General features: G+C 36.7%; 1 protein-coding gene across 2 annotated transcripts in view; it reads left to right on the top strand.

The window, feature by feature from the left end:
* The first annotated feature begins 444 nt into the window (after positions 1-444).
* The window catches only part of ZDHHC13 (zinc finger DHHC-type palmitoyltransferase 13), a 58,852-nt gene continuing 33,960 nt past the window's right edge, over positions 445-25,336 (top strand). The window contains exons 1-8 of one of the 2 annotated variants that reach the window (XM_037840020.1): positions 445-582; positions 13,678-13,823; positions 16,519-16,641; positions 17,787-17,864; positions 19,284-19,428; positions 20,796-20,860; positions 23,316-23,478; positions 23,718-23,843. In XM_037840020.1, the coding sequence (XP_037695948.1) occupies positions 556-582; positions 13,678-13,823; positions 16,519-16,641; positions 17,787-17,864; positions 19,284-19,428; positions 20,796-20,860; positions 23,316-23,478; positions 23,718-23,843 (873 nt within the window). In that variant the 5' untranslated portion in view covers positions 445-555. The remainder of the gene's footprint in view (positions 583-13,677; positions 13,824-16,518; positions 16,642-17,786; positions 17,865-19,283; positions 19,429-20,795; positions 20,861-23,315; positions 23,479-23,717; positions 23,844-25,336) is intronic. The other variant, XM_037840021.1, reaches the window with a different exon arrangement.

The following is a 25,336-nucleotide window of genomic DNA, read 5'->3' as shown; positions in this document are numbered from 1 at the left end:
CCTTTCTTATATGTCAAGCATTGACTGAGGGAATTTCCATGCTTTTTCTCATTTAATCCTCCTGAAAATTCTGTAACATAGGCATCGTTGTTTCCCCCATTTCACAGATGAGGAAACTGAGGCAAAGTACGATACATTTACAAGTAGTCAAATTCAGATTTACTCTCAAATGGATGATGGCTGACATGGGACTAACTGCCTGATTCTGTAACTGTGATGGGGCAAGCGGGGGCGTGTGGATCAGTGAACACCAGGAGAGGCGCGCACAGCTTAGGGGTGGGGCGGGGAACGCGCACATCGGTGCGGGCCGGGGGCGGGGCCCCAGGCTTGCTGCTCGCATCCCTGGAGTCGCAAAAGTCCCGCCCCCAGCCGAGGAGAGGGCGGGGATTGGCTCTCCCGAGGCCGATTGACAGCGCACGGCACAAGCGAGGCCGTGGTTGTGGAGGCGCGGACTGCAGCAGGAAGTGGGAGTAAAGGCGGCCCCCGGCGGGCTGGCGTGCGGGCTCCGGCCGTCACTTTGCCGAGTCGCGGCTGCTGCTGCGGGTACTTGGGGAGATGGAGGGGCCAGGGCTGGGTTCACAGGTGAGTGCGGCAAGGTGAGGGATCCGGAGAGCGGAGGTGGCTGTGGGGAGAGGGAGGGCGTGGGTGTGAGGCCGTTCCGAGAGGGGTCTCAGGGGGCGAAGGGACCTGGGCCGTGCGGGTGCGAGCTTGGAAACACCGAGAATGAGGCTGCAAATTCTCTCCGAGGGGACTGAGAAGAAAAGGCCAGGACGACGGGGGTGAGGGCCCTAATAGGCCCCTCCAGCCTCCATCCCTGGTCTAGGGCGCCCTCTGGGGTCGGTACCCCTGGTGGCCGACAGGGACGGCGGTGGGCCCTCGGGAGGGGGAAGGCGGCTGGCCTTGAGAGGTGTCAGGTGACACAGCTAAGTTGGACCAGCCCGTCTTTACCTTGGCGTGGAGTCTGAGCCATTCTCTTGATTCCATTTTTTGGCTGGGGCACCTTGGCACTCGCCTTCTCCACACCCAACCTGTTTTAGCTCTCGTCCCCCCACCCTTGCTTACTCCTTGAAAGAGTTGAGGCTGTTTAGGCTGGAGAAAGGAGGGTGGCAAGGGACGTACTTGATAGCTATTTGCAAAATCCTGAAGGACTGTTGGGTGGAGGAGGTATTACTAGAAAACACCTGTGTATTTCGAGAGGGCAAAAGTGGGCTAGTGGGGGAAGATACAGAAGGTAGATGTAAGCTCCAAGAGAACAAGATTGTCTTTTTTGCTCACAGCCTTTTTCCGGTGCCTAGAGTCGTGACTGGCAAATAATATTTATTCATTTAATATTTGTTGAATAAATGAGAAATTTTTTAGATTCAGCCAAAATTTAATGAGTGCTTAGCATATGCCAGATGCTTTAATATACATTATTTTATTCCATAATCAAAGCATCCTTAAGAAGATATTGTTATCACCTTTCTGTATATATCTTATATTTCACAATAAGGAAAGAACTGAAACTGTGGAACTGTAACCCATAAAATTCTTTGAAATTTGCTTTTTAACTGCTTGTTAAATTGTACTTTGAAAGTTATCACTGTTATGTATACATGTTAAATTTCACAATAAAAAATATATTAAAAAAAGAAGTTATTATCCCCATTTACAGGTGAGAAAACTGAAGCTGTCTCCAGTTGGAGGGAGCTGCTCTATTAGCTAGTAGATTTTCTGTCTCTAATGGAATTCAAGCCGATGACTGGATTAGTTGGCCTCTTAAAAAAGTTTTTCCAATTCTAAGAGTCTGTTCCTCATGTTTCCCTTTTCCCCTTCTTTCTTTCATCAGGGTCTGGTGTAGTAGGTTTAAGGAACCCTGAGCAAAAAGATATGTGGGGAAGTGCCAAGGGGTTTTTATTCGGTGCTCTTGCATTTTGACAGAAAAAAAAGTAGTTTGCAAGCAATCTCCATTTTACAAAAGGGTGGAGAATCTTCACATGGAACTGTCTCATTCTTTTTTCTCAGCCTCTAGGAAAAGTTGTAGGAGTAACTATCATCTCTAATTGTTGCTACTTATTTCCTAGAACCTTCAAGTGCTTAAAGAAACTCACTCCATTGTGCTGGAGGGAATTCCATGAGAGATAGAATGAGAGAATGATTTATAAGTTGAAATTAAAGGGGCAGGGATGTGGAGGACATATAGAGAGATCATTGTTGTTAATAATAATTGCTATTGTTAATTTTTTCAATAATGTGAAGACCTTACCTATATATGGTGCTTTACAAATTCAAAATACTTCTGCACTCTTGATCCTCATTAGGACCCTGTAAGGTAGAGAGGGATTATTATTCTAATATTATTCTATTATTATTCTAATTTTAGAGATCAAAAAAATTGAGGCTTAAAATTTGGAGTCACTTGTTAAAAGTCAGATAGTTGCTAAATAATATTTATTCATTCAACAAATATGTTTTATGTGTACTAGGTGTTAGCCATTATTCTAGCAGCTAGAGATAAATCAGTGAGCAAAACAGACAAAAACATTGCTACTCTCTTTGAATTTGGTTCTCCTGAATCCAAGTCCCATGCTGGTGGATTTTTGCCAGCATTTGGCTGTATGATTTGGCTCCCAGTTTCCTCTCTGACCTCATCTGGATCAACTCCATCCACATTGGCCTCAGGGCCGTTTCACTTTCTGTTCCCTCTGCCTGGAATGCTCTTTCCTTGTATATCCACATGGCTTATTCTTCAGCCTCTTTAAGGTCTTGACACAAATGTCACTTCATTAATATATTCTCTACCACCATATTCAATTGCAAGTATTTCCCATCATCACTACCAGCAATACCTCCTCCCTAGCTTTATATTTCTCCTCAGCATTTAATACCATTTAACATACTTACTTGTCTTGTCTCCCCTCCACTGAATGTTAGTGCTATGAGGCTAGTGATTTTTATCTGTTTTCTCCCCTGCTGTATACCTGGCACCTTTAACAGTGCCTGGCACTGGTGGGTACTATTAGGACTTGTTGAATGAATAAACTTGGAAAACTTAACTCTGGCCGTTTTTTTAATGTCATGAGAAATTTTAACAACTGTCTACCACTTCTCTCTCTTTTTTATTTGATAATTTGACATGATAGTGATCCTCATCAGAATTCAGGTATTTTCTAGACTTTAGTTTCGTTTGAATTAATGCCCACTGTAACTTCAACAGTACTTATTCACTGTTTAGAAAAAGAATTTGATTCTGAAACTATTACATGCTCCAGTTATCTATTGCTGTGTAACAAACCACCCCAAAACTTAGCAGTGTAAAAAAGCTATTGTTATGCTTGTGGACTCTGTGGCTTCTTTCTGCTCCACCATGTCTGGAACCTCAGCTAGAAAGACTCCTGAACTGGAGGTGACTCGACCTCTGGGACTGTTATCATCTAGAGGTGTCTTCACTCACATGTCTGGTAGCTGATGCTGACTTTCAGCTTGTTCACCTATATGTGGCCTGTGCTTCTGCAGAGCATGATGACTGGGTTCCACGAGCACACTTCTCGAAGACAGGAAGAGGAAGCTTCCAATTATGGACCTGCAAACTTGTACAGTATCACTTCTGAAGTATTCTATTGGGGAAGCAGTCTCAGCTCAGATTCAGGAGGAAGGAACATAGACCCACCTCTTTTTTTTTAAATTCAGTTTTATTGAGATATATTCACATACCATACAGTCATCCACAGTGTATAATCAATTGTTCACAGTACCATCATAATAGTTGTGCATTCATCACCACAATCAATTTTTGAACATTTTTCTTACTACAAAAAAAGAATAAAAATTAAAGTGAAAAAGAACACCTAAAGTATTCCATCCCCCCATCCCACCCTATTTTTCATTTATTTTTGTCCCGAGTTTTCTACTCATCTGTCCATACACTAGACAAAGGGAGTGTGAGCCACAGGGTGTTCACAATGACATAGTCACACCATGTAAGCTACATAGTTATACAGTTGTCTTCAAGAATCAAGGCTACTGGGACCCTCACCTCTTTGACAGGAGGAATATCAAAGGATTTGGTGTAAAAAATGCCACAAATATATCCGTGTCTCTTATTTAATTTTCATAATATCTAGTTCTGCTTTTTTCCCCCCTGGGGAGTAGGGTATTCAACTGTCTTCATTTCTCTTTCTTGGTACCCTTTTCTTTTTTTGGCCTGTATGTCTTAAAAAGCAAAACAAAACATGTTACCATAGTGTCTTGAAGCAGCTATAGGCTGTAATCCTAGGAGGATCAGAGGAGGCAAACGGAATGGGATCAGAGACTACTGAGAGTTACAAGGAAGGCTCTTCAGTGAATTACCTGCCTACTTCAAAGATTTTTAAACTGGTATTCAGATAAGCTTCAAGGGTGGATGCATACTTTGGAATTATATGTAATATTTAGTTTGTGCAGGTGCACATTTCTCTGAATAGAGAGGCCTTAGCTTTGATAACATTTTCAGAAAGTGCACTACCTTAGGAAGGTTAAGAACCATTGATTTAGTCTGACCCTTTTCCCTTTCAGAAGTAATTGAGACTCTGAGTTATTAAGTTGTTTCCAAAAGAGACATTAAGTTATTTTCAGCAAGTTAATGGCAGAGCCCAGGTGTCAGGGTTCCTGATGCAAGATTCTTTTCATTGCTCCTCAGATGGAATAGTCATAACAGTGACCTTGTTTCTTTGATTCTTTGGTGTCACTGAGTCCACCCATTTTCCAGTCCAAGGCCTGAGGAGTAGTTGGTATTTTACTGTGCTCCGAAGATGGGGAAATGAATGTCTTCTTGCCTAGAACGTAAGCTCCTTGAAAACCAGGGACCCTGCCTGTCGTGTTTACTGCCATATCTCTGTGTCTAGAATGGTGCCTGGCACATAGGCATTCGGTAAATATATGATGAATGAATGGATGGCAGCAGGAATCATGCCTTATTTATCTTTTATCCTTAATGCCTAGTACTGTGATTGGTACATAGTAGGTGCCTTTACATTTTCCTGTATGATTAATGAAAACTCTTAAGAGTTTGTTGACCTCGTGAGAATTTGTCTAGTCTATTTTGTTCTATTCTATTCTGTTAGGCAGCCAAGTAGCAGTTAAGCTTCCATATCCATAAAGGATGTTGTTTATGCTGTAACGGCTTTTCCAGTGCATATGTTAATAATGACTATTAGTAACAGCTCCTTTTAGAACCATACAACGTGGAATTGGAAGGAACTTTATAGCTATAGCAGTCTCTCCCCTTGTTTTACAAACGTTGATATTGAGCCCCAAAATAGGGTAGATGATTACCCACCATCCAGCCAACATGAAATCTGAGACATTTCTTAGTCTCAAGGAGTTTACATTCCAACTTGGTCAAAACAAGCAAATAGAGAATACTTTAAATATATATTTATATAAAATTTGTATTATATTATAAAAATATATATTATATATTATAACTAGAGTAATTTCTAAGAAGGATATAGTACTGTGATATAAAGTTAGCTTTAATCTTTGTGATGGGAATGTATGGTTGTTTTGTGATGTGAATGAGGTCTTTATGTGACTGTCTCCGGTCAAATCCACCCTCCACCCGCACCCCATACGCAAAGCAAATCAGCTCTTCTCATCTGTAGTTCTTGTGACAAAATTTGGGGAGTGAGCAATATCTAGAGCATAGGAGATAATTTAGAAGTTAGAATTGTGGTCTCCAGGCTTCTTCAGTCATGCACTCCTATGAGTAAAACAGTTTTTGAACTTGTAACCCTATATATGTACAGTAAAACCCTATCCTAATGTGAGAAATAGGATCCAAAATTTTCATTTTTGTAAAGTATCATGCATTGGGAGGTTAATGGAATGATGAAATGGAGCCTGCACCACCAGCTGGGTGGGAGTTCTGGGCTTCAGCTGCACAAGCAAATTATCCTGGTATTGATGGTAGTTTGGCACCACTTGTTGGCAGTTGCTTGCTTAACTTAAGCATTGATGGGGATGAATATGTCCCATGGTTGACAGGGACTTTCCAGGACAGTGGCAGAGCAGTTCCAGGAATTTCTTGGTTAGTTGACATGGTTTCATCAGTGTAATCAGGAGAGATTAGGTTAGGGGACTCCTGGAGAGGCAAGGACTCAATCTCTTCTCCCTGCCTGTTGATTTGGGGAGTTGCCTGTCTGTTTCTCTGCCTGACCTCAGCCATCTTGACTTCCTTCTCAATTACAGAAAATAAAAATTTCATCTCCTTTCTGAACATGGGTCCTGAGGACAGGAGCCATTTGCCAAATTCTTATCGTCAGGGACTTTGTTATATATGTTATATATATTAAGGTTTAAGAATATATTTCTAAATTATATTCATTAGTTAGTAGCTCAATATATCCTTAGGGCAAGGCTTTCAGTTAAAAATAGCAAACATATCTGGTTAAGACTAGAGCAGACTGGGCCAAAGGGTAAAGGTCGAAACTGACTGTGTTTTAAAACTTCAACTTACATGTGAGACCAAGGAAAGAGATGTCTATTGGGAGCAGGATCTATATTTTCTCAACAGTATAACGCTACAGTTTGTTCAAACACCATAATTACTTGGAACTTTGAATAGGAAGTGAGATATGGTAGGTTTCTATAGGTTAGAGTGAAACAGTGACACATCCCAAAGTAGTTTGGGCAGAGAATAAAAATATATTTGCAGGGTCCCCCTGAGGAGCTGGGGGAAAAGGCGGAAGAATTGGACTTCCTCACCTGGACTGATGCTGATGTTTCACAGACATTGAGGACTGGCGGTTTGATGTGCCGAGCCCTCTATCATGGGACTTGCCCTTGGGAAGACTGTTACTGCAAAGGAGAGGCTAGGCCTGCATATAATTGTGCCCAAGAGTCTCCCCGTGAGTACCTCTTTGTTGCTCAGATGTGGCCCTCTCCCTCTCTAACTAAGCCACCTCGGCAGGTGAACTCAGTGCACTCCCAGGGGTGTAAATCTCCCTGGCAACACAGGATATGACTCCCAGGGATGAATCTGGACCTGGCATCATGGGATTGAGAATATCTTCGTGACCAAAAAGGGGATGCAAAATGAAATGAAATAAAGTTTCAGTGGCTGAGAGATTTCAGATGGAGTTGAGAGGTCACTCTGGTGGACATTCTTATGCACTATATAGATAACACCTTTTAGGTATTAATGTTTTGGAATAGCTAGAAGTAAATACCTGAAACTATCAAACTCCAACCCAGTAGTCTGTACTCTTGAGGATGATTGTATAACAATGTAGTTTACAGGGGGTGACTGTGATTGTGAAAACCTTGTGGCTCGCACTCTTTTTATCTAGTGTATAGATGGATGAGTAGAAAAATGGGGACAAAAACTGAATGAAAAATAGGGTGGGATGGGGGGATGATTTGGGTGTTCTTTTTTACTTTTATTTTTCATTCTTATTCTGATTCTTTCTGATGTAAGGAGAATGTTCAAAAATAGTGATGAATGCATGACTATGTGATGGTACTGTGAACGGTTGATTGTACACCATGGATGATTGCATGGTATGTGAATATATTACAGTAAATCTGAATTTAATTTAAAAAATAGTGATCATAAATCTATTTCAAACTAGCCTTTTTTATAATTTTGGATTTTTTTGGAGGGGGTCAGACTTTGTCAGATCAGATTAGAGCTCCTGCTCTGAATAGAAGTGTCAGTTCTGCCATTTTCTTGTTTGCTTGTGCTCAATATTATTACTATTGTCTCAATTCATGGCTTCTTGGTAGGAATCAGTTTAATTCGCTTGTTCACTTTGGGAGGGGTAATTAAGTTAAAATTAGATAATGTAATTTAGAAATTACTTAATGTATATTATAATATGCTGAAGGTCCCACTGTCATTTCCTCCTGTGTTGTGGAACACTGTTTTGCCTAAGGTTATCTTGTGGACAGCATATGATGAGTGACCTGTGTATCTGAGTAACCTATGTATTTGACCTATGTCAAATACAGATCAAGTGAGGTGGTCAATGTTTAAAATTAGTAAACCTTAAAAAAACCAAACTAGTAAATTTTGTGTTTTTTCTTTAAAAAAAGATGAAAGTCATTATAATAAAAGCTTTTACATTTTATCCCATTACCTAATGGGCCACTCCATATATACTCTTGAGTGTATTTGCACCACTTAGGAGATCATTGGCTTCCAGCACATGCGTTGAGTTTATGTTATCATCAGAAAACACAGTTTCAATAGTTAAACAGAGACAAGTCTCTTTGTCTTAGTGAGAAGGTGAGTTTTATTGAGAATGCATTCACAAGGAACTGGAGGAAAGTCTTTCCAAGACTTGTTTGAAGTGAGAAAGGTGATTTGGGCTTTTATAGCTCGAGGAGACAAAGAAATAGCAAGGGTCAGAAGAAAAAAAGAATATATGAAAAAAATCTAAGTAAAAGTCACAGGATTCATTAAAATTGAGTTATGGTCACCTGCTTCATTTTGTTTGGTCAGCATTTCTTGTTATCTTATAGGCCTTCCTCTCTTTGCTGACCATTCAGGCTTTGATCTTGTCCTTCAGAGGGTGGAAGGTGCTGATTTATTAGTCTATATGGTGTTTCTGGTGGCATTTCATCCTGCTTTGGATGTTACCTTACTTTATCCCTGCAAGCAAAGCTGGGAACGTTTTGTTAATGTAACCAGGAACAGAGAGTAAACTTTTGAGATTAAGTCACAGCAAATTATACCGAGAAGGGCTTTTAGGCTTGAAATGAATCAGGGCTGCTTGAGTGAAGTGATTATAATAAACATTTTCTAGCTACCAAAGACTATACTAAGCATTTTCCAGCTAAAGGATTATACCAACTATCCAGCTATCATTTACATAATCATTTTTAGGTTTTACTTTGATTTAGATTTAGGCAAGAAATGACAACATGGTGTGAGAAAGTTCCACTTGTTCTCCAGTCTCTATCACCTATTTTTGCCACTTAATCACATATTACCTTCCACCATCTCTTTCTTCTATCTCTGACTTATCTTTCTATCCTCTCTATCCTTTGTGATTTTTCTGTTTACTCCATCAATTCTTCTATCAGTTACTGAGAGAAGTGCTAGAATCTCCAACTATAATTGGGAATCTATGTCTCTTTTCAATTCCATCAGTTTTCATTTCATGAATTTTAAAGCTCCTATTGAGTGCACACACATTTAGGATTGTTAGGTCTTCTTGATGAATTGACCTCTTTAACATTGTGTAGTATTTTTCTTTAAACCAGGCAATATTTCTTGTGCTGATGTCTGCTTTGTCTGATATTGATATAGCTCTGCAGCTTCTTTATGCTTAATTTTTTGTATGACATATTGTTTTCCATCCTTTTACTTTTAACCCATGTGCATTTTTTTTTATTGTGGAATAATATATATGCATAGAAGTGATAACTTTCCAAATGCAATTTAACAAGTCATTAGCAAATTTCAAAGAATGTTATGGGTTATGGTTCCGCAGTTTCAGTTATTTTCTTATTGTGATATGTAATATATAAGCAAAAAGGTAATATCTTTCAAAGTATGATTTAACAAGCAGTTATATAGGAAATCTCCAAAAATATTATGAGTTACAGTACCATAGTTTCAGTTATTTCCTTATTTTGAAATATATATACAAAGAGGTGATAACTTCAAATTACAATTTAACAGGTAGCTATAGAACAAATTTCAAAGGCTGCTATGTGTTACAGTTCCACCATTTCAGTTCTTTCCTTCTAGCTATTCTAAAACCCTAGCAACTAAGAAGAAGAAAATTATATAGAGTTTCAGTATTCATAATCCTTTGTTAAATTCCATCTTGTCGGTTGCCACCCCTTCCTCTAGTTTAATCACTTTCCCAATCTTCAGGGATGTCTAGGCAGTGACCACCCTAACTTGTTCGTGTTGAAAAGGGGTGTTGACATTATGGGAAAAGGGGACTGTTCTAGTTTGCTAATGCTGCCGGAATGCAAAACACCAGAAATGGATTGGCTTTTATAAAAGGGGGTTTATTTGGTTACACAGTTACAGTCTTAAGGCCATAAAATGTCCAAGGTAACACATCAACAATCGGGTACCTTCACTGGAGGATGGCCAATGGCATCCGGAAAGCCTCTGTTAGCTGGGAAGGCACGTGGCTGGTGTCTGCTCCAAAGTTCTGGTTTCAAAATGGCTTTCTCCCAGGACGTACCTCTCTATGTCCTCAAAAATGTCACTCTTAGTTGTACTTGGGGTATTTGTCCTCTCTTAGCTTCTCTGGAGCAAGAGTCTGCTTTCAACAGCTATCTTCAAACTTTCTCATATCTGCAGCTCCTGTGCTTCCTTCAGAGTGTCCCTCTTGGCTGTAGCAAGCTTGCTCCTTCTGTCTGATCTTATATAGTGCACCAGTAGTTTAATTCAGACCCACCCAATGGGCGGGCCAACACCTCCATGGTAATTATCCAATCAGAGTCATCACCCACAGTTGGGTGGGGCGCATCTCCATGGAAACACTCAAAGAATTACAATCTAATTAACACTGATAGGTCTGCCCACACAAGATTACATCAAAGATAATGGCATTTGGGGGGACATAATACATTCAAACCGGCACAGGGACACATCTGGTCGATGTTCTGGAAGCGGCTGTTGCCTCTGGGTTTTGGAACTTAGCTGGCATAGGAGTTCTCTGGAGGATTTCAGTTTCTGAAGAATAAGCTTAGTGAGTGAAATTTTTAGAGAGTCTCAGATAGGGATCCAGTTGTTCTTTAGGGTTTTGGGGACTACTCTTGAATTGGGTTTATCACACTGTGGCCATTTGGGATATCTAGCAGAAACTTGCTTAGCAGTAATCTCCAGGACATCCTCTTGACTCTATTTGAATTATCTTAGCCACTGAAACCTTATTTTGTTGCTTTTCTTTTCTCCCTTTTGGTCAAAAAGGCATTCTCACCCCCTAGATGCCAGGGTCAGGCTCATTCCCAGAATCTGTGTCCCATGTTGCCAGGGAGACCCATGCATCTGGGGGGTCCTGTCCCACGTTGAGGGGAGGGTGATGAATTTATTTCCAGAGTTAGGCTTAGAGAGAGAAAATCTACATTTGAGCAACAAAAGAGGTTCTCTGGAGGTGACTCCTAGGCATAATTATAGGTGGGCTTAGCCTCCCCTTTACAACCATAAAATTACAAGAGCAAGCCTCAAGATTAAGCCATGTGCATTTTTATGTTTAAAATGTTTTTCTTGTAGACAGTGTATAATTGTTTTTGTTTTTTAATGCAGTGTAGGAGTCTCTGTCTTTCATTTGGGGTGTTTTAGACATTTGCATTTAAAATAATTGTCAGTATGATTGGGTGTAAATATATCATCTTGCTATTTTTTTCCTCTTTCTTTTCTGTTCTTTGTTCATTTTGTCTACTTTTCCTGCCTTCTTTTGTGTTAAATACTTTTTTTTAAATCTCTTACTACTTATACCTCTGTTTTATTTATTTATAGTTGCATCTTTAGCTTATCACAGTCTGCCTTCAACTACTATTATAGCATCTCTTACAACAGTATACCACTATTTTTCTGCTATCATCAAGAAAATAAAAAATGAGGAAATGCCTGTTATGTATACCCACATGTTTACCAGTTCTGGCACTCTTTATTCCTTTGGTTAGATCCATAGTTCCATATGGTATTTTCCTTTAGCCTGAAGAACTTCCTTTATCATTTCTTGTAATGTAGGTCTGTTGGCAATTTTCTCAACCTTTGTTTGTCTGAAAAAGGTTTTACTTGATCTCTATTTTTGAAGAATATTTTTGCAAATTTTTCTAGGTTTATAGTTTTTTCTTTTAGGTCTTTAAAAATGTTGCACTATTGTTTTCAGACTTGCATTGTTTCTGACAAACAAAAAGTCCAGAGTTCATTATCTTTTTTTCTTTGGATATAAAGTCTTTTTTCTTCTGGCTGCTTTTAAGATTCTCTCTTTATCTTTGGTTTTAGTGATTTGGTTATGCTATACCTTGATGTAGCATTTTAGGGTTTCTCCTAACTTGGGATTTGTTGAGCTTTTAGGATCTGTGGATTTATAATGTCCCCCCAATTTGGAAGACTTTTGGAAATTTTTTCTTCAATTTTTTGTTCATCCTTACCCCACTCTTCCTGACAAACTGATTACATACACATATATAGACTATTTTATATTATTCCACATCACTGATTCTGTTACTATTTTTTTTCAATCTTTTTCCTCTGTGTTTCATTTTAGATAGTTTTCATTGCTGTGTCTGCAAATTCAATGATCTTTTGTTATATGCTGTCTAATCTCAGGTTAGATGTAATTTTACAAATTAAATGTAATTTTTATTTCAGAGATTGCTTTCTATTTGTAGATGTTCTAATTGGATCTTCTTTATATGTTCCATTTCTTTGCTCGTGATGTTCATGTTTTCCTTTAAATACTTGTACATAGTTATAATAGCTGTTAATCTCTTTTTCTGCTAGTTAATATTACCTCTGTCATTTCAGAGTCTGTTTCTTCTGTTTGATTTTTCTTCTCATTATGGGTCACATTTTCTTGCTTCTTGGTCTGTTTAGTGAGATTTTATTGGGCATTGTGATGCTATGTTGTTGAGTATCTGGCATTTGTTGCCTTTCTGTAAAGAGTTTTGGGTTTTGTTTTTGCAGACAAGTAAGTTACTTGCTGCTCAGTTCTGTTTCTTTGAGGCCTGATTTTAAGCTGTGCTAGAGTGATTCCAGGATAGGCTTCGTTCCAGGTATAGTTCAGTTCTTACTACTAAGATGTGCCCCCTCTGATGTCTCCGTTGAATAACCTAGGGGGTCATCAAAGACTCTCTGTTTTGGCTACTATGTGTAGTTACTTCTGTATTAGCTATCTATTGATAGATAACAAGTTACCACAAATTAATGGCTTATAACAACATTCATTTATTATCTCTTAGCTGCTGTTTGTCTGGAATCCAGGCATCCGTAGCTGGGTCTTCTGCTCAGAGTATCAAAAGGCTAAAATCAGGGTGTCAACCAGGCTGCTCTTCTTTCAGGAGCTCAGTGTCTTTTCTAAGCTCACATGGTTATTGACAGAATTTAGCTCCTTGCAGTTGTAGAGTTGAGGTTCATCTGATATTCTTACTGGCCCATTCACATCATGGCAGTTTACTTCTTCAAGGCCAGCAGGAGAATATTTTGCCCTTTTTTGCTAAGACAGTCTTATATAAAGAAATCATGGGAGTGATTATCCCATAATCTTTGCCATCCATATACAGTTATCTAGAAGCAAGTCACAGGCCGCATCCTCACTCAAGAGGGAAAGAGTATACAAGAGTGTGGTTCATTGTATGTGTGTGTATAGTCTCCTCAGGATGTGTCCACCACAACTCCCCAAAGGTGGGCCTGGTGACCTTCCTACTGTGTGAATAGCCATGACCCTCCATCCACTACAGGTAACCCATGTGGCTCTTTTCTTTTTTTTTTTTTTTGTGGCCCTTTTCTATTGACCATTTGTTTTATGACAAAATATGTAATTTAGAATTTTCTAATATTAAGCATCTTTTCTGGTGAAAAGAATTAAGATGAAGAAAGTCTCCCTGAGAGTATACCTCCAAGATTCAAAAAAATTCCAATTCATTAATGTAGATATTGTTGATAGTAGCAAATGCTTCATTATATAATTAAATGTGACACTAATTCTCTTAATTCTTTGTCAAATTGCTCTTCCTCTTCAGTGCAGGAATCACAGCCATGGCCCCCACACTCCAGGATTTGGTCCACATGGCATCTCTACCCATGAAAACAAAGAACTTGCAAAGGCAAGAGAAGCTCTTCCTCTTATAGAGGACTCTAGTAACTGTGATATTGTAAAAGCTACTCAGTAAGTTTTCCAAATGCTTGTTTATCCTTATATTCTTCTGAATTATCATATTGTATGTGTACTTTATGGCAATCTGTATGTATCTCTTCCTCACTTCATACTGGTAGTTCACTAATACCAGCACTAAGTGTGATTATCACACCAGTATTAGAGCTCCTAATACAGTGTACCTTACTTGTTGATGTACCAGACTCTCCTGTTAGATTGTGAGCAGCTTCTTGGCAAAAACATGTCTTTTTTGTCTTTGTAGTCCCCGTGCTTTTGCATAGTTCTTGTCTTGTATTAGGTGCCTAATAAATATTTGTTGAGTGAATGAATGATTAAAAATAAAACGAAAATTAAACTATATTTGAAATACAAATATGAGTCTTTTAAAATGATCTACAACCTAAATATGTAGATCATATGGAAAAATATCAGCTTAGAGAACTCATAGTTATTTTTAACAAGTATTTATTTATTGTGTGCTTTCTATGCTTGTTGGGCTTGGGTGCAGTGGGAGAAAGGCAGTTGGTAACATTCTCTTACCAACTGAAGAATAGTTGGTTGTTTTGCTTGCACTGAGACTGGAAATATCTTTTGAAAGTTTTCTTAACAAGACTTCCATATGTGGGTATTTGCATTAAAGCCATTATTTTCAACATTGTCACCATCGTGGATCACACTGATCATTAACATCCATCCAACCTCTTGCCATTGTACATATTCTGAAATATATTTTGTCTTTCAGACTATATTAATTAGTAGTCCATTTTCTATTTTTATTGTCAAATATAAATCTTCCTTTCAGGGCTTATAATCATTATGAAAGGAAGTAGTGTCACCATACTAACTTGATATAATTTTTGTGAAAAGCAAAGATTTTAGCGTATTAGCGTATTTGGTCTTAACATACCCTAATGTGTGATTTATATTAGTTAAATGACAATGCGTTGAGCATTCAAATTACTAATTTCTATGAACTCTAGAGGGCCTGGGAACTACTTTAGGTGAATATTATTTTATATTGTTTATAATATTATATTTATGTGAGATTGAGAGTGTTCTTAAGGTAAATTTTTGCTTTTATTAGAATTGGAACATTTAAATGTTTCTCTGTTTTTTGGTAAAGCTCTGTTATGCTAAATGTGAGAAATTGGGCTATATTCAAGGGGACTCTAAAAAAAGAAAAGCTCACATTTTTATATCCATCCTAAAATTTCTGGCATGTCTTAGACGCTTTCAAGAGGTCTTTAGTTAGTATTTGGGCATGCTGAAAAAGAGCTAAGGTTTCTTTGTGTGTGTGTGTGTGTGTGTGTGTGTGTGTGTGTGTGTGTGTGTGTTCTAAGCCATCAGGATCCTAATTAGTGTGTACTCTTATGTTTCTCAAGTAAGGGGAGTGTTTTTTCCCAATAAAATGTAAAGTTGACATTTAAGAGATTTAGAGTATATTATATGGGTGTGTCGTCAACAATTTACTCATTAATATTTTTGCCTAGCATTGCCCAATAAGGGGTCTCTGTCTTTTTAAAAATGCCATAAAAATGTCATAAAGGCAAACGCACACACACACACTTATGTGTGTGTGGTAGAGACTATTTTAATTTAATGGTGTGGGAAACAAAGTTCTAGCATTCGATTTGATTTTAAACCTTGAAAGTTATATTGAAACTTTCAGGTCCCTCTAAATAGAAACACATTTCAAAGAAAGTGCTAAAATGAGGTTTCTATTGGAAAGAAACATTGCTAATGAATGGTTTTAAAAATTATTTTAACATTAAAAAAAGCAATTCTCTCCTTTTTTTCACTCTGACAATCAGTTGACAGCCCTGCCTTTCAAATACCTGTCAAATCATCCTTTCTTTTCCATTAGTATGCTTCTCTTACCTCTCAGCTGTTTTTATTGCAGTACAGGGTAACTGGTCTCAGTCTCTGGCCTCACCCATCTTCCATACTGTGATAAACTTCATTTGCTCTTCCTTAAAACTCAATGTGTAGTGCTTTCCTCTTTAAAACTCTTTAGAGATTTCCCATTGAATTGTAGATAAAGTCTAAACTTAATGGCATGGTAAGAAGGCCCTTGCAGTCTTTGTCTACCTCTTCTGGCCTCTCTCTTGCCATTCCCTCTCTTCTGCTTTATGCTTCAGCAATGCTAAATTTGTTCTATTTCCTTGAGCATCTATGCAATTTCACACCTCTTATTTTGTACATGCTGTTTCCTCTGCCTGAAATGCTCTCCCTTCCTTTCGTCAGTCTGTAAAACATAGCTCATGTATCATGTGTCTCCCATATCTGCTGTATCTATACTATGTCCACGCTTTATTGTTGAATTTTCCCCATTTCAAGTTTGCTTTTTGTCTCTCCCCCTTATTGTAAGGCCATTGCATAGGCTTGGTTTGATTCAGGGATAAGATTATAGTCAGGAATCAGCACTGTGCAATCCTGGCACATAGTAGGGGGGGATTGAAGGAGGGAAAAATGTGAGTGTCAAAATTTGTTTAAGAAAATCAAATTCAGTCCCAAAATGGATTAATCTGATAAGTAAGTGAACCAGTTGACTTCTATTGTTTGGCTTTACAGTACATCCTCTTTGTATCTGTCTTTGTTAATTACTGTATTTCTGTGTTGACTGAAAGATATGATAAGGGGAAGAAATTTTGATATTTGAAATGATTCTAAATGGTATCGGTAATGCCTTTTCTTTTTCTTATTTGAGATATGGAATTTTTGAACGATGCAAAGAGTTGGTAGAAGCAGGATATGATGTCAGGCAACCAGACAAAGAAAATGTGTCGCTTCTTCATTGGGCTGCTATTAACAACAGGCTGGATCTTGTAAAGTAAGATGGCATATATGTGTTTAAAGAGAAATGTGTGTTTATAATTCTAGACCTCTCCTTCATTTGTCTTTTTCTTCAAGTGCAAGTATGAGTAATGAGCCATCTGTAGTCTGGTCCAAAAAGGAAAATTAGAGATAAAGCCATGGGGTCCATCATAAAGTTCAGGAAGTAAAAGGGAACACTTTTTATAAGGAAAAACAAAACATAAACTTCTTCAGGACAGAATAGAAAGTTTCATCTGGTTAAGAAGTAACATTGAAGTAATGTCAGGAGGAATGGATGGGCAAGAGAATAACTTTAAAAAAAAAAACTAAATATGGCATACAGTTAAGTTTTAAGCATATTGGATTATGTAAAATATTTCCCCTTCATAAATCACTACTGCCTCCCTGTTGACAGTTTTTGATTCTTTGTTGTATATCTTAGCATGTGAAGTGTGTATATTTTGTATTATATGTATTTAAAATTCTTGCAGTTTAAGCAAATGAAAATTTAAAGGTTAAAATATTCTAACACACATTCCCCTCACTGCTAATTTCTTTCTTGTGAAAATAAACTCATTTATTATTTAGATGATATGATATATGAAGTACAACTTTGAAGTAATGTAACTAATTCTTGTAAACCACAGAAGAAAATCAATCTTACTACCTTATACAGAAAATGTTTTATACAGAAAATGTTTAACTTTTGTGGAATGATTTTAGATTTATTTTTTTCATTTAGGATTTATTCCCCCATAGTAATTCTAATTTTAAGCTATTAAAAGTGATGTAATTTCACCTTTTTCCTTGTAAGTTAAGAAGTGTAATACCTGTAAGAGCCTAAATCTTTTGAATATAAACTATTTTCAGAGGTAGTGATAGTTAGAATATGCAGTAGATATCATGTGTTTGGTGTATATGTTATAATTTAAAGTTAATTACAGTAAGAGTAATTACTTAGATGCTAAGAATATTTCACTGGGGATTTATTTGATACTGTGGTGTTTATCTGTCAGACTTGTACAGATCCGGATGTTTTAGGAGTGTTATTGTAATTTCTGTTTTCAAACATGTTTGTTACTAAAAAAAATTAGTGTTTTCTTTCTCAAATTATGAAGTTTGAGTTTTAAATCTTATTTAATTTGTGTCTGCTTTAAACAGGTTTTATATTTCAAAAGGTGCTGTTGTAGATCAGTTGGGTGGAGATTTGAATTCAACTCCTCTTCACTGGGCCATCAGGTGAGGTTTCTTTAAACATTGAAATTATTGTTCAAAATCAAAAGTTACTTAAGTTCATTTTCTGAAAATTACAGACCAGCACTTTCCAATAGAATTTTCTGTGATGATGGAAATATTCTATTCTTGTTGTCCAATTTTATAGCCGCTAACCACCTGTGAAATGTGGTAAGTGCAATGGAGAAATCGAATTTTTAATTTTATTTAATTTTTAACTGTGGCTAGTGGCCATCATATTGGATACCACATTTACAGACAGTTTGAAAGTCTTCCCCCCCCTTACATTTAAAAAAAAATTGCAGTTTTGAATCGTTTCCAGAGATTATGTTATTTGTGTTTAATATAAGATTTCATTATGATTATCAAACTTGGATGTGTGTTTGCTTTTTTTTTAATAATCAGAATAAATATCTTTTATATTTGGGCACATACTTAAAAGCAATAGTGTAGTGAACTGTTTAGACTTAATCAGTTCAGTCTATAACAGATGCCCATTTGGAAACTTTGTAGCTGTTATTTTATTTCAGAGAGGTGGATTTCCTCTCAAATCCAAAGGAAATGTAAAGCATATTTCTATATCTTTTAGGGTGAAATGAACCAACTATTTTGAAAGTTGTTGCGGGATAAACAAGAAATTTTGAATAGGTCAACTTATTAGAATGTTTATATTGTTCAGTCACTGTTCTCTTTTCTCTAGTATTCATTGGCTAGCTGAAGCTGAAGTTATAAGTGCTTTCCTGATACTGAACGACATCTTGTATTTTAATTTAATTTAGTTTTAACTCCACCCTCTGTGGGTGATGGCACTATTATGAACCTGACACTAAAGTGAATAATTGTTCATTTTTTACAAGAAGTTGAATCTTGTCTCCATAGCCAAGAGTTTTGAAGACTCTAGCCAGGGTTAACTCATCACCTTTAAGCTATTGAGATACAGTGCTTTACATGGAAAAGATAATATGGAAGTTGAACCACATTCTTGTATAAGCATATAGTGCCTAAGAATAATATTCTCACAGTATACCTGCAATCTGTGAATGTTGTACTTCTCCATGTCTGGCTCATGAGTTTTTGTTTTTAAAAAAGCAACGGTGACATCTAAGTGGTTTTAAAGTTTTCATTGTTGGTATATTAGTCATATAAAATTCTTTACACATGGTAGCAACATGAAGTTTATGGTAGATGGGGAGGTTATCAAGTTTATCACCTCCACTTAAGAAGTACTGTCAAGGTAGTTCAAAGTTTGGAGCATCTAAGGAAAAGACATTTGTACAGTGTCCAGTGTTTCAAAAATTTTACTGTTAGGAAATGCTCTTTATAACTAATCAAAATCCCTCATGTCTTAGGGGTATCAGCTTCTGGACTTTTTTCTTTTTCTGCATGCTGCAGAATACAGCATAATTTTTTGTCTTCTATTTACAGACAAGGACATTTACCTATGGTCATATTATTACTACAGTATGGTGCAGACCCCACTCTCATTGATGGAGAGGGTTTCAGCAGCATCCACCTGGCAGTATTATTTCAACACATGCCTATCATAGCATATCTAATCTCCAAGGGGCAGGTATATTTTGAAATGTATCTTATACACCAGCTATTGTAAATCTGAAGAGGTTGGGAAGATTATTAGTAGTCTGTTTTTATTTTTAAAGTGGAAGTTACACTAGCCTTAGAAAGTTTAGCTATTGAATACTGCTTTTCCAGCTTCATTGGAGCGAAAAGGAGAGGTCATTTAGTTCAGGGACATATAACTAGATGTTTCTCAAACTTATGAGCCTATAATAGTTTTCCATGTGAGCCCGGTAATTTGCAGGGTTTTTAAAAAACATGACTTCAAAGCCTGTATTTTTCTTTTTGTGATCCAACTGCTGTTTCTATGTTAAGATCACTAAATTAACCCATCATTTGCTTTTATTATTTAAGGCCAAATGGATGGCCAATTTGAATGTTTGCTTCTTATTGTTCTCTAAAGTAATTCCATGAAAAATGACTTGCCTCAAGAGACATCCATTTATGGCACAGGATAAATTATAGGTTATTGGCAGTGGGAGTTTCATTGTCAGCTATACTTGCCTGCGATGTGCTTTCTGGTAGCAAAGTAGTTTATGTATCAGCAGACTCGCCTGTTAACCAGTGGAAATGTGTTTGTACAAATGCTGTTGGAATGATTGTGCTCCCTCTAAATAAGCACTTTCTCTCAGACTCAGCCAATTGAAGTAGGATAATTATAACCTCTTGAGTCTCGTTTCACAAAGATGTATAAGGAGCAGTCCTGTCTGCTTCTCTTTGGGATTCTTCTCAAGTTGTTTTTCTCCAAGGCCCGTAAGAATCTTTAGTAATTGAAACTCTTTTTCTTTGTCTTCATTGGAACCATTATTGTACATATCAAACGTGGACCCATTATTAAAAGGAACATATCCTGATGGAGATATGATTTCCTTCTCAGAAAATAGAAAAGAACTTTCCATGTTTTGTTATTTGAAACATAAGACCAAAAAGTATGATTTGCCTCAGAAGATAGGGAGTTTAGTGTTACTATAAGTGTTGAAGTAGAGACTGGATAGCTTTGTGTAAGAGATGATAGAAAGAATTAAGGTGTCAGTTACAGTCTAAACCAGATGACTTACCAAGGTCTCTCCAGCCTCTAATATTTGGTGGTGGTTATCATTTTTCTCTTTCCTGTAGCTGTCTTCCATTTATCATACAGTGCTTTAAATCATATATTCAGATTTTCCCTTTAACAATATTTTGTAGAAATCCATGGATTTTTACCCTATAGTTGGGAATTAGAACATTCCTTTATTAAAATAATATTTGAACACTTCTTGTTGAATGTATTAAAGAAGTATTTCTATTAAGAGAAGAGAGATAATTTGTGTTTATAGAGCATAGTTGAAAAGTTATGCTGATTGATTAATTTTTTTTTAATAGAGTGTGAATATGACAGATTTAAATGGACAGACACCTCTCATGTTATCAGCTCACAAAGTAATTGGGTAAGTGAGTTTAATTGAATTACCTCATTCTGATTTCTTGGTTTCAACAATTTCTTTTCTGTATGTGTGATTTAAGTATCTCAGTCTGTGTGAGATGACAGTACATTCTGAAGAAGAAAATAAGGTTTTCCACCCTGTGGACTGTGATATGAACTTTTAATGTGGTTGTGGTTAGAAAAGCACCATTGACGTAAATTTTCTCTGTTCTGATTGCTTTGGTGAAAACTTTAAAGCTACTATTAAGAAAATTTCCTTACACAACAGGTAGAAATTCCATAGCATATGCCAGTGTACATGACTGAAGTTTCTTGGTTTGCATTTAAAAAGATGACTACAAGTTTAAATCTTCTCATAATTTGGAATCTAGATGATAAATCTGCTTTTTGGAAAACAGTAAATTTTGAGGTTCTCTGAAATCATTGTTGGCTGCTCTGAAAATATTAATTGTAACTGATCTATGAAAAGAATCTGTTTCTATGGTCACATCAGGCACTTACATATTTAGGTTGTTCTGTATATTTTTATAAGCACTTGTGATTAATGATCACCATGTTTTCTAACTTCTGGTATTCTTAAGCAAATACATGCTACACGGTTTCCCCTTTTTCAGTTTGTTTCCCATGTTGTACTTAATTTCTGATTCTGCTTTTAGTTAGAACTTCTCCCCTAGGAACTGAGTTAGTTCTAATGCCATTTCTTTGTTGTTCATAGGGTGGTGGGGCTGGGGGTGGAATTTTGTTTAAAAAAACATTTTGTCATCTTCATTGATAGCCCTGAAATCAGGTATAATGTTTAAAGATTTTGATAGAATAACTAAAGCAGAATATTGTTTTATTAAAACAGCCTCTTGAGTAGTCATAAAAGAAGGGATGATAAAGCAAAAATACTCTAATGGATTCTGTCTTTTAGTCCATGATTTACTAAAATATACAAATATTAAGGATATTATTTATACCTGCTTTATTTAAGCATTGTTCAGAGGGAGAGTGTGAAATTACTTTTGGTTTATCTCCTCAAATTTAACATTGTACATTTAGTATTTAATTAGATAAATAATATAGCATTTAATGTTGGCCAAAGTTAAATTCAGGATTTAAAAAAACTGCTAATCATTAGAACAACATGAGAATTTTTTGAAAAACAAAAAACACTCCATTGTATTGATCTTAACCTTTTATTATCTGTATAGCAGGCTGTCAATTAATCAGTGTATGTGTGTATTTTCATTAGAGAAGTTGTAGGTTTAAGAAAAATCATGCGTAAAATACAGAGGTCCCATATTACTACCCACTAACCCAGTAGTACATTTGTTACAATTGATGAAAGAACATTTTTATAATTCTGCTATTTAACTGTATAGACCATGGTTTACATTTGGGTTCACTGTGTTGTACAGTCAGTCCTGTGTTGTTTTTTTATTTTTTTAAAAATGTTTTTCTAGTAACATATATACAATCTAAAATTTCCCATTTTAACCACATTCATATATATAACTCAGTGCTATTAATTATGCTTACAATGTTGTGCTACCATTACCACAATATATTTACCAAAACTTTCCATCATCCCAAATAGGAATTCTGTGTAATATAAGCATTGGCTTCCCTTTCTTTACCCCTACCCCAACCCCTGGTAGGCAATATTCTAGATTCTGACTCTATGAATTTGCTTATTCTAATTATTTCAAATTAGTGGGATCATACAATATTTATCCTTTGTGTTGATTTATTTCACTCAAGATGATAACTTCAAGATTCATCCATGTTGTCACATGTATCAGAATTTCATTCCTTTTTACAGTTGAATAATATTCCATTGTATGTATATCCCACTTTTTGTTCATCCATTCATCAGTTGTTGGACACTTGGGTTGCTTCCATCTTTTGGCGATTGTGAATAATACCACTCTGACCATTGATGTGCAAATGTCTGTTAGTGTCCCTGCTTTCAGTTCTTTGGGTTATATACCTAGAAGTGGGATTGCTAGATCATATAGTCATTCTTTGTTTATTTTTTGAACTGCCAAGTAACCACCAAACTGTTTTCCACAGTGATTGCATTTACATTCCCACCAACAATGAATGAGTATTCCTGTTTCTTACATCTTCTCCAACACTTGTAATTTTCTATTTTTGTTGTTTTTGTTTTGTTTTAATAGTAGCCATTCTGGTGGGTGTGAGATGGTATTTCATTGTGGTTTTGATTTGCATTTCCCTAATGGCTAATGATGTTGAGCGTCTTTTCATGTCCTTTACTTTTTTTTTTTTTTTAATCTCCCTTAGTACCTAGAATATACTTTTCACAAAGAAGATCTTCAAGTGTTCAAAATACCTGGTGATTGGTTAATTGTATTAACTTAAAAAATTCATTATTTGCGATCACTCTTCATAATTTGCAGATGCAATTTGTATTACTCTTTATTAATGCACCTTGGTATCTGATTGTTTTGAGACAGGCCGGAACCCACTGGATTTCTTTTAAAGTTTAATCCTTCTCTCAGTGTTGTTGATAAAGTACAACAAAACACTCCACTTCACTGGGCAGTTGCAGCAGGAAATGTTAATGCAGTTGACAAACTTTTGGAAGCTGGTTCTAGCCTTGATATTCAAAATGTTAAGGTATGACCAGGTATTTATCTCCCTTAGCTTATTACGTCTTCAGTTAGAAGATTGATAAATTAATGTAAAGATAAGCTAGTATTTGTTTTCTGTTACCACAAGATAGATATAAATAATAATAGCTGGCTAACCTTTGAATAAATGTGCTGAGTCTAATTCTGGTGAGTCTTCTTTTAATATTTAGCATCCATGATATATTGAAAATGTAATTGAAGTTTTTCACTTGTTTTTTTTTAAAGGGAGAAACACCTCTTGATATGGCTCTCCAACACAAAAATCAACTCATCATTCACATGATAAAAACAGAAGCCAAAATGAGAGCCAACAAAAAGTTCAGACTTTGGAGGTGGCTACAGAAATGCGAGGTATTTTCATATGGGGCCCATTTTATGGGATATAAGAATTTTTTTTTGTTTGTTTTTGTTTTTTAGGTCCTCAGGGGAAACCAGGGAGTTAGCTTAGTGCTGCATTATATCTGCTAATTATATCTTTCCCATGCATCCCCAACCAAAGTTGGAAATTTGGCACTTTTATTGGCTATTTTTTGTTAGTCCTCAACTAAGTGGCTCTAAAACTTTGTTACCTTGTAAATCTTATGGAGTACTTTCACATTTATTTAATGAATGAATTGAAATGTAAATGGTTTTGATTCTTAGAGAAACAAAAGGAAATGTATCTTCTACAAAGAATTTTATAGAAGCATTTCTTAGAAAGCCTGTAGCTTATAGAAAAATTTTTTGTTTCAAAAGAAAAATAGTAACATTCAAAATGTTTTGTTAGAACCATGTGGAGTTAGACTTTAAAAATGACAATGTTGCAAACTTCAGGTATATAATATAATGTTACTTCACAAAATAAAACACCTGGAATTTTATTTGGGAGGTGTTGTAGTTTGCTAATGCTGCTGGAATGCAAAACACCAGAAATGGATTGGCTTTTATAAAAAGGGGTTTATTTGGTTACACAGTTACAGTCTTAAGCCATAAAGTGTCCAAGGCAGCACATCAGCAATTGGGTACCTTCACTGGAGGATGGCCAGTGGCGTCTGGAAAACCTCTGTTAGATGAGAAGGCATGTGGCTGGTGTCTGCTCCAAAGTTCTGGTTTCAAAATGGCTTTCTCCCAGGACGTTCCTCTCTAGGCTGCAGTTCCTCAAAAATGTCACTCCTAGTTGCTCTCGGGGGTTTGTCCTCTCTTAGCTTCTCTGGAGCAAGAGTCTGCTTTCAATGGCCATCTTCAAACTGTCTCTCATCTGCAGCTCCTCTTCTTAGCTCCTGTGCATTCTTTGAAGTGTTCTTCTTGGCTGTAGCAAGCTCGCCCCTTCTGTCTGAGCTTATATACTGCTTCAGTAATCAAGGCTCACACTGAATGGGCGGGGCCACACCTCCATGGAAATGATCTCAGCAGAGTTATCACCTATAGTTGGGTGGGTCACATCTCCGTGGAAACTCTCAAAGGATTCCAGTCTAATCAGCACTAAAATGTCTGCTCCACAAGATTGCATCAAAGAATACAGCTTTTTCTGGGGGACATAATACATTCAAACTGGCACAGGAGGTGAAACCCAAATTTTATTCTTATTTTAACTTAGCAATACTTCTGAGTGGTGGTATTCTAAACTTTAAAGTGAACTCATCAATAGAAAAGTTAGGAAGTTCAGCTTATTCTCATGAATGGCTAACAAAATATAAGACATAGTAGTAAATATAATTCCTATTGTTAAAATGGGATATTGGATTGATTTCCACTATCTGATATTTTCAGATATGGTAGATCTCATCTTCCAAATGTAGCACCATCTTGTTATCTAATAAGGTTAGTAATTATGCTTTCAGAGTGATTCTGGATGTCTACGCAGA

This window comes from Choloepus didactylus, chromosome 6, assembly GCF_015220235.1.
Source record: "Choloepus didactylus isolate mChoDid1 chromosome 6, mChoDid1.pri, whole genome shotgun sequence".
Lineage (NCBI taxonomy): Eukaryota > Metazoa > Chordata > Mammalia > Pilosa > Megalonychidae > Choloepus > Choloepus didactylus.
Note: the sequence above shows the minus strand (reverse complement) of the source record. Positions and strands in the feature narration are given on the sequence as shown.